General features: G+C 36.9%; 1 protein-coding gene across 1 annotated transcript; it reads right to left on the bottom strand.

The window, feature by feature from the left end:
- Positions 1–220: 220 nt before the first annotated feature.
- LOC114821979 (plant intracellular Ras-group-related LRR protein 6-like) lies at positions 221–4,700 on the bottom strand. Its single transcript, XM_029095699.2, has 3 exons — positions 4,374–4,700; positions 3,717–3,886; positions 221–1,326 (listed from the first exon to the last, which is right to left on the bottom strand). The coding sequence occupies exons 1-3, from the start codon at positions 4,566–4,568 to the stop codon at positions 645–647; spliced, it is 1,047 nt and encodes a 348-aa protein (XP_028951532.1). The 5' UTR covers positions 4,569–4,700; the 3' UTR covers positions 221–644.
- Between the last annotated feature and the right edge of the window lie 5,893 nt (positions 4,701–10,593).

The raw sequence follows: 10,593 nt of genomic DNA on the forward strand, positions 1-10,593 counted from the left end.
GAGGTACACCATTAGATTGGTAAACTAAGTATTATAAAAGTGTGTAAAAAACAAAAAGCGTATGATATGAGGTATGACTTACCATAAGAGTTATAACCAATTTGTAAATGATGTTAATTTCTTATCATAAGATCATCTAGAAAAATCTCACAACTTTCTGAAAGAAGGGTGATAATTGTCTATAAAATGAGGATTCATTCCTTCAGACAAATCATTCAAATGTGGAAGCAAATTATCTTATTCCCTTTGCAGTTATTATATTAATATATATAAATATTCAAAACTGTATATGAAGCCCATGAAATTTATTTACAGACTAGACATGCATGAATATATATGTAACCACAGATACCCCATCACCTATATATAACTGATACGTACATATATGATACCTATAACTTAGCAACTATTTCTAATGCAAAGCTACGTGATCTTCTCAAACGACTTACTCACAAGACAACCACCGATCCTACTAAGTATATGAACCCTACATGCATACGTGCAACGCCATGAATTACCAATATCACAACCCAAACAAAAACAAAAATACGCGCACTAGAAATTAACCCCATCCTCATGAGTACTGAGGCTCATGATTCATGAACATACGCAGTTTTCTTAATTGTTTTCAACATTTTTACCCTTTACCGAGTGAAGTAAGTACGGGGAGAGAAGAGGCGACGAGGTGAGAACATCCCCATATACCTCGGTGAAGCAAGGCCGTCAATTGATGACCGGTACTCAGGCATGATGAACCCTTCTCTCTCCTCTCGCGGTCTGCTTCGGTTGGCCCCGTTGAACGTGCCATACTTCACCAATTTGCCCATCCAAGACTTCTTCTTGGGAGGAGTCTTGTGGCCGCCATTCATTTTCTCACTAAGGTACTCCTTCACTGAATGCAACCCTTGCTCGAACACCTCAGGAGGAGGAGAAACCATAGGGTTTCCTTCCACAGTAAGCTTCTGAAGCTTCTTGAGGCATCCAATGGAGTCTGGTAGGGCTGTGATCTTGTTGTAGCTGACGTCCAATTCAACAAGAGACATGAGGAGGCCAATGGAGTATGGTAGGATTTCGAGGTACTGGAAGTTTTGGCTCACATTGAGAACTTCGAGGTTGATAAGGTTCTCGAGATCTTCGGGAAGGGACCTGAGGCAGTTGAGACGAGCATCGAGTATACGCAGAGACGTAAGGTGGGTGAGGGAGCGTGGTAGAAAGATTAGCTTGTTGGAGTTCACTGATAGCTTCTTGAGGTTATTAAGTTCAAAACCAATGGTGTCTGGGAGGTGGCTCAGCTTGTTGAAGTTGGCATTCAGCTCTTCTATTGACCTGAGTAATTGTTAAACCACAACGAAGTCAATTGGCTTTAACAATAATCTACAATTTGATGCACATGTATAAACCACAACAAAACCCTAATATTTAATTGTGTTGTATTATCTCTCAAATGAAACCTTATCTATGTGAATTTGTCTCCCCCTATAAGAAAAATGGTTTAGTTTTATTTGTTCATTTGTGAGACCTCCAAATAGAAAATTTTCAATGTATTCAAAACACAAATTAGTACATTAAATGTCATATCATACATAATTTTCAAAGTATTCAGAAAAATAAATGTCATAATCTCTCTACTTATATTATCATACATCATTTGCCGACATTCCGAGTGCACGCAAAAATGTCCTCATTAAGTGTTTTGACCATCTTGTATTCTTTAGTTTTACGATTGTACTCTTATATATATATAGGGTTCTACTTGCCTTTGCATGCGTGATACGTGTAACTGTTATTAGAATTTTAAATGTGACCATGAATGATACTTTTGACTTATTTGTTGCAAGTTCTCCACACCATTCCTTTGGTTCCTACGAGTCAAAATTCCAAAAAAAAAAAAAGGCAATTACCGCATCAAGACGTACTTCCAAAAATGTTTTTAGTTTTATTGGGAAGTGATCAAATTGTTGACTGCTCAGTTTAGGCGTACGCACTCAATACTAGAGATTTCTGTGTTGCGTTCCCTTATACTCAACCGGAAGTGCTCCTTTAGGACAAGAAAGATATATACAACTACAATAAAACAACGTACGTCTAGTATTGGAAGAAAAAAAAAATCAGAAAATTAACATGATGTTCTATGAATTAAATTAACTACAGTTTCTTTAATAATTATATTCAATGAAAAATTAGGTTTTCATCCCTCTTTTTCAACTCTATTGATTGAAATCTTATTTCTTTTTAATTTTTAATCAAGGTCCTTGGTTTTAATAAACATCATTAATTATTTCAATAATAAAATATTTTACATATCAAGATAATTAAATTTTATTTATAAATTATTCATTTAGGGTTAGAAACGTTACATTTGATATATTTATATTTATGGCTAAATTTTGTATCATATATTTTTTTTTATTTTGTACCCATTTTAATTTGCAACTTTTTTTTTTTTTTTAAATTGTGCCAATTTTCTATTCAGATTTTATTTCTACCCATATACTAATTTCTTTTTGTGTTCGTATTTTTCAAACTTTTATTTGTACTCATATTTTTTGACCTTTTATTTGTACTCATAATTTATTAATAATGTACCCATTTTTCTTTAAAAATGTACCACTTTGTTATATGTAAAATGTACCCATTTTTTTTTTAAGTACCATCTCTTTTTTGTGTAAAATGTACCCATTGTTATTTTTTTATATGAAATGTATCCATTATATAAAATGTATCAACTTTATTTTGTATAAAATGTACCAACTTTTTGTATGTAAAATGTATCGTATAAAAATTACCAATTTTTCATATGTAAAATGTCATTAATACAAGTAATGATAAATCATGGGTTTTATTTAAGTATATTTTTTTAAATATTTTCAACAAATTATGGATTTTATTTAAAATCTCATTAATATAAATAACTACAAATATCAAATTTTAATTTAAAAATTATAACAACCTACATAGAAATGCATTATTGCATTAATTTCAGGGACTTCAATAAAAAACCAAAAACCAACAAGGTTTCAATCAAAGAATATTGATAAATAGGGACCGCATCCAAAGTTACCCTATATTCAATATCGAATTTGATCATGATAAGGAATAGATATGTTAATTTTCTGGTTTACTTGTGAATTAATTTCATGACGCAATGGGGGTCCAATAATATATAAGAAAGGATGACATCAGAAGACGGTGAACCCGTTGATAAATATTAGGAGTACAATATATTACTTTAAGGTTTTAAAACATTTACATATGCATAATAAGAAATTTATTAATTATATCGCAGGTTTCAAAAATTTTAATCAGTCATGCATGTAAAAACAAACCGCGAGGTTGGCTAAAGATTCACTTTAAGATCGGTTGCATTGAAAGAAAAATGCATGTAAAAATTAATTTACTGGCCCTCTAGTCTTCCATATTTTGTTTAATTTCAAGTTACATAGCTATTTTTTTCAATAACTTGCCTACAAACTAGTATATATAGTCATCCAGAATATTCCATTAAAATAAGGGAATTCTTTCAGGTACATTCCAAATTTATTGTTTTTAATGATCCTAAATTTCAGAAAATCACTAACAAATAAATAAAGCATAACGCTTGTGTTAACCCAAAAAGAAAAGGCATAACGCTTGTATATACATTTATATGAAGCATTCATTAATGATATTGTTCTTAATTTAATTGGAAAGAGGAAGAGGAACAGATGACAACGAACCTGCAATTTTCGATAGTGTTTGGGAGATAAGAAAGAAGGTTTCCGGAAACATTGAGAACCTTAAGCTTGGACAAACATCCAATTGAGTTTGGAAGAGATTTCAGCTGATTTGAATGCACGTCCAGCACTACCACGTTCAGTAATCTTGCTGTTAAGGATTCTGGTATGTTCTGCACCAAGAAACAATATCAAAACAAATTTTTATATATAAAAAATTTGTATATAAAAATTCGTTCAAGAATCGAACTCTAAATAGAACCTCTCTCATATGAATCCCCAACGTGCAGATACACAAATTATTATTAACATTGTAAAAAATTTGTTTATAAAAATTCGTTCAAGAATCGAACTCTAAATAGAACCTCTCTCATATGAATCCCCAACGTGCGGATACACAAATTATTATTAACATTTGTACCCTTTGTATTCTCAATGGACGACGTAAAGATCTCACAACTACCTATCGCGTGATCAAAATCACGAGATTTGATATATAATTGTGAGATCAATTCTCTTTTAAGGAATATTATACCCTTTAAGACGTGATGTACCAATACAGATTAATTACAAGGTAGATGATTGTGAGAATTGGACCTATAAATACAAGATTTTCTCCCTGATGGAGATGGAAGCATATATACAATTCACCTAAAATACCTGAAGGTTGTTATTGGAAAGATCAAGCTTGCAAATAGCCCCCAAATTAAGGGAAGGATTGGGAAGGGCATCAAGACACATCCCACTCAAATCCACTATCTCAAGCCTCTCTTCATCTATCGATCTCTTCCTCTCATGAACAGCTTTTTTCTTCGTGTCCATTCTCATTTGCTGCTGCTGCTGCTCGTACATCATCTTCACCAACCCGAGAAAGATTCTTCAATTCCTTCCCGAGAGAAAACAGAAAATCAAAGATAGAAATTTTCTAAAGTGAGGCGTTTGTCTTTGTGCTGTTAGTTACATGCTTGTTTGGAAGGAAAAAGAAATTGGGGATGAATATATTTCTAGAGAAAGAGGGACCATAAAGAACGTACGGAAAGAAAGGGAGTGGGAGGGAGTAGGTGACACGTGTGCATGATGTTTGTAAGCAAGTACGGAATAACATTATATTCGGATCTTTTTGTAAGAATCATAAAAATCAATTCATCCTATCCGTTCATCATTTATTATGCAGCTAGAAACTATTTTAAATTTTTTATTTAAATACTATTTAATACGATGATGAACGACTAAGATGAACTAATTCCTCAAATCCTTACAAAGAGTATCCAAAAAGAATTCTCATCCAGCAAGTACAAGGCCGTATGCTTAGGGTTAGGGTTGCGTGGCCATGTCTCCCACTTGGATCAAGTCAACCCTTACCCTCTGGCCACCCGCCGATGTCATCCGTGTTGGCCTATTCTCATTATTCTTTTATTTTTCAGGGTTGCATATTTTCATTATTTTTATTGCCTATTCTTATCACCTATTATTTCTTGGTGTTGGACCAAATCCAACTAGCTATTTTTAATTTTTTTATGTTTTAGACTTTAATCACTACTAATATCTTATAGTTTAATAACTTTTAATTTATTCCTTCAAAAAATTGTCAAATAGGTAAGATGAGGGAGCTGTTATAAACATGTAATTGTTTCAGTCATATTTAGAATATGAATGTGATTGTGTAAATCCTAGTAGATCTAGGAATATCTCTTATATTTCTATTAGGAGTTGATTACTTATTAAGAATTGTAATCCTAAAAGGGTAAGGATTTTGCATATCCTACCATTATAAATAAAGACACAATGGGGGTGATACAACACACACCTCACAATTAAATCTCTCTCCTCTCTCTCTCACTACCGCCGGCCTCCCTCTCGCTATTCCTTAGATAGCTCAGTTAAATAGGCATACAACACGTTATAGCACGCTTTTACTAGAAGTCGAGGAATTGAAGGATCATAGGAGGATGTTATCTTCCACAAAATTCAAAGGCTTTTATTTGTTTTCTGTTAATCAGGTACACTTAAAATAAAAGAAGATATTTGAAACGTCCACGAAGCATGAAAACATTCCCCATGATGCATGAACCCCTCTATGTTTATATTTTCCTTACGATATATATATATATATATGCTTCATGCATTACGCAATTAAATTGCTATGTGGAATTGTGAGTCAAAGAATATTAATAAATTAGAAGCATGTTATGGTTTTTCAAACCCTAGTGAATTCGAAAAAGAGAAAGAAAATTGGAATTTTTGCGACACCACCGTTGTTGCACCCCCACAAGGACCATCGCGCTGGCCTGAAGCCCAGCCATGTGGAGACCCCCTTGAGATGACATCGTTTGACGTCTTAGACCTTGCTGAAGCCTTTAGGCTTTGCTGCATACTATGGACAACTAGGCCGTATGCCTGGTTTGGTTTCTTACGACGAGCCTGCAGCCCCAACCCATACTAGCGCATGCTGGGCTGGTTCTTCAATCTCGACCCATGCCAGCAGCTATGCTGTTAGGCTTAGCCCTTGCCACGGCCTGTGTTTCTATCAGATAGCCCACGGGGCTCGACTTAGTCCCTGTGGCCCAAAACCGAAACCCAGCTGCGACTGGGGTTTCCTCGCACACCCACAAGCCTTTGGGCTTGCTTCCGCATGTTGGTCTCGGCCTAACCACACCAGCAGCTTGCTGCTGGGTATGTGGGCTGCTTTTGCAGCCTTAACCCCAAGCCCAAAAGCCTCTATGGCTTTGCCCTACTCACGGCACCCAGCCTAAATACCATTAGGCTATGGTTTTTCGAACCCAATTCTAATTTTTGGCATTATTTTGCTTCCACGATCGACCCTGTTTGATCACGATCTATTGAATTAATTAAAAGTGACATCCAATCTATTAATCTGATAATTAAATCCAAAATTATTGACCTGAATATCACTTTTGGACATTATCGATTCAATAATTTATTTTTTATTTTGAACCGTTGACATACTTTCGTAGTAACAAAGCTCTCACACTTGAGTTTTCGAAGAAACTCAAATCCACCACACCTAAATTGAACCTGTAGTTTCATATTTAGCGCATTTGAAACCTGAAGTTTTCATTCAAACCTTACCACATGAAACCTGTAGTTTTCATGCATAAATTAAACCAATACATGTCTATAGGACCCGAATGTTCTACAATATATGTCTATGAATCACCATATGACTAATCACGTTTTTGTTGTACCCTCTGTTTTAAGGACATGTTGAACTTGAACAAGCTTGATTTCATCGCTTTGGAAGTATCTGAAAGAAACTACATGAAGTGGGTTCAAGACGTGAATCTCCATCTCACTGCAAAAGGTATTAGAGCCACCATCGAGGCACCTATCAATGACAAACTTGTCGATGAAGCTCAGAAAGTTACTGCAATGATCTTCATTTGAAGACACATTCATGATGCATTGCAGACCGAGTACCTCGCTGAGGAGGACCCACGCACCCTTTGGCTTGCTCTGGCTGACTATTTCTATCACCAGAAAGACATATAATTGCTTGAAGCAAGACACGATTAGCAGCATCTTCACTTCCAAGACTTTAAGTCCGTGAATGAATATAACTCTGAAGTTTGTAGAATCCAATCACTGCTGAAGTTCTATAAAGTGGAACTAATTGAATCAAATCTCCTGGAGAAGACTTATTTGACCTTCCATGCAATAAAAATTGTCCTGAAGCAACAATATAGGGCACATAAATTCAGAAATTCACCAAATTTCTGTATCTGATCTCTGTTTTACTTCTCGCTGAAAAGCAGAACCAGCTTTTGATGAAGAATTATCAAGCTCGACTAACTGGCTCGAACGCTACTCTTGAAACACACGCGACCAATTTTAGTAGCCACAAATGATAAAAGAATCGTCGTGGCCATGGCAATGGGTGACAAGTCCCACTACGGGCCCAAGGTCCATAGAATCAAGGCCAACCCAATGGAGGAAATGTGACACATCATCGTCTACCCCTTGCACCTAAGGACCCAAACTTCAAGAACAAAGGAAAACCTACCGTTCAACATGTTTCCACTGAAATGGACATGTGCTACTGCTGTGGATCATAGGATCATTGGTCACACGTATGCCGAGCTAACCCCGCGACTATTGCCAAGTATCATTCCTGTTGTGAGTCTAACTTTGCACATATGGATCATCCGAAAGGTGCTATTATATCCATAGAGATATTAGATTTTCAGGAGGCGTCAGCGCCTATGGACAAATAAATTAGACATGTTTTAGGGTGTTTTACCCCTAGTGGTGCATAATGTGTAGACATGTTTTAGGGTGTTTTAACATCTTGGCGCATAATGTGTATACATGTTGGTACAAATATGTCCAAAAGCGTATTCACGAGAAGTTGGAACATCTCCCGAGTGAGTTGTACTTCACAACCATTCGTGGCATAGAAGTCTACCATGTGGCCGGCTCTATGCCTGAGTTCCAGAGTAGTTTGCTGCTTTGGCATGGCCGTTTTGGACATCGTGGACGTGACATGATGCATCGTATCCTCAAAATCTCATGGGCATCGGTTACCTCACTATGTTAGATTCCCGCCATGCAAAGCGTGTTCTTTAGGGAAATTGAATAATCAACCCTCGATTACAAAGATTATTCACAACCCCCCTAAGTTTCTTTAGAGGATTCAAAGGGATATTTGTGGACATATTCAACCAACATGCAGACCATTTTAATATTTTATGGTGTTGGTTGATGCATCGATAGGATGTTCATATGTTTGCCTATTGTCCAAACGTAACGCTGCATTTGCGAAACTCCTAGCACAAATTATTAAGTTAAAGGCTCACTACCCTGATTATCTGATTAAGTCGATTCGATTGGATAACGCTGGAAAGTTTACGTCACAAATTTTTGACGATTATTGCATGTTAGTAGGGATTAATGTGGAACTTGTACCCCATGTTCACACCCAAAATGGCCTGGCAGAAGCTTTCATAAAGCACATTCAATTGGCAGCTCGGACTTTGGTTATGAGAACCAAACTGCTGATATCTGCCTAGGGCTATGCAATATTGCACTCAACTATACTAGTCCGCCTGAGGCACACCGCTACCCAACCTCATTAACCGTTACAATTGGTTACTGGATACGAGCTTGACATCTCGCATTTACATGTGTTTAGGTGCGCAGTTTATGTGCCAATAATGCCGCCATTACGTACCAAAATGGATCCTCAGAGAAAAATAGGAATCTATGTCGGTTATGATTCGCTATCAATTGTTCGCTATTTAGAACCCTTGACAGGAGATCTCTTTACCTCACGTTTTTCGGATTGTCACTTTGATGAGACAGCCTTCCCTTCATTAGGGGGAGATAAGCATGCTAACATTCTGAGAACGCCAAGAATTATCGTGGTATGCTCCCACTATGTCTCATTTAGATCCCCGCATTGCCCAGTCTGAAACTGAGGTGCGACAAATTATAGATTTTCAGAGCATTGCTCAGAGCATGCCAGATGCTTTTAATGATTTAGCTAAGGTGACAAGATCACATATACCCGCTGCAAATGCACCTGCAAGGATAGATGTACCCTGCATACATCATAATCTCACCTGGGAAGGCCGGACCGTTCTCGAAGGTGATGAGGCTGCACATTCCACGCGACCTGGTACATTGGTGGCTAGCCAATAATCTGTTCCAACCCTGAAGCGTGGTAGACCCCTTAGTTCAAAGGATTCACAACCTCAGAAGAGGATATTAGCACTAACTAGTGACTCTAGTTTGAATCTGACCATCGCTCACTCATCTGTTCCAACACCTGAGGTTATTCTAGGTTACAATGATGTCTTAGACGAGACAAATTGACCTCCTGATAATTGCGATATTTCGGTCCACTACAATATTGGATGAGGTTTGGAATAGGAATGAAATGATCTTCGACGATGCATTTGCATACACAGTAGCTACTAACATCATGCTTAGTGATGACATTAAACCACGTTCCGTTGATGAATGCCAACGTAGAACATATTGCTCAAACTGAAAACAAGCAATCCAGGTCGAACTCGATTCAATTGTGAAACGTAAAGTGTTTGGACCTATTGTTCCTACACCACCACGTGTGAAGCCCGTTGGCTACAAGTGTGATGAAGCATAATGAGAAGAATGAAATAGTGCGGTACAAAGCACTCCTCGTAGCGCAAGGCTTCTCTCAGTGCTTTGAGATTGATTACGAGAAGACGTATTCCCCTGTAATGGACATTATAACGTTCCGTTACCTAATCATTTTGGTAGTTTCCAAAAAATTGAATTTGCAGCTTATGGACGTGGTAACTGCGTATCTCTATGGGGATCTGGATACGGAAATATACATGAAAATTCTAGAAGGACTTCCATTAACTGGTTCAAATAGTTCTAGACTACAGAACACTCTCTTGATTAGATTGAGTAAATCACTTTACAGATTGAAACAATCCGGGCGGATGTGGTATAACCATTTGAGTGAATATTTGACAAGTCAGGGTTATGTGAACAACGAATTATGCCCATGCGTGTTCATAAAGAAGTCACATTCTAGATTTTCAATTGTTGCAGTTTATGTAGATGACATGAACCTCATTGGAACTCCTGCAAAGCTTGAGGAAATTGCTACTCACTTGAAATTGGAATTTCAGATGAAAGATCTTGGGAAAACTCAATATTGCCCCAGCCTGGAGATCGAGCATTGTTCGGGTGGAATCCTAGTACATCAATCGAACTACACCCAAAAGGTGTTGTAATGTTTTAAGGAGGATAAAATGAAGCCTTCGAGTACACCTATGGTTGTTCAGACTCTAGATACTAAACGAGATCCCTTATGTCCAAAAGAGGACGAGGAAGAGATTTTAGTACTCGAAATTCCTTACCTAAGTGC

This window comes from Malus domestica, chromosome 16, assembly GCF_042453785.1.
Source record: "Malus domestica chromosome 16, GDT2T_hap1".
In the NCBI taxonomy this organism is placed as follows: domain Eukaryota; kingdom Viridiplantae; phylum Streptophyta; class Magnoliopsida; order Rosales; family Rosaceae; genus Malus; species Malus domestica.

Excerpts from the sequence above, each read along its gene's own strand:
- LOC114821979 (XM_029095699.2), bottom strand. The coding sequence starts at position 4,568 with ATGATGTACGAGCAGCAGCAGCAGCAAATGAGAATGGACACGAAGAAA. Across the intron at positions 3,887-4,373 it reads TTTCCAATAACAACCTTCAG|AACATACCAGAATCCTTAAC; the intron begins GTATTTTAGGTG and ends TTCTTGGTGCAG. Across the intron at positions 1,327-3,716 it reads AACACTATCGAAAATTGCAG|GTCAATAGAAGAGCTGAATG; the intron begins GTTCGTTGTCAT and ends ACAATTACTCAG.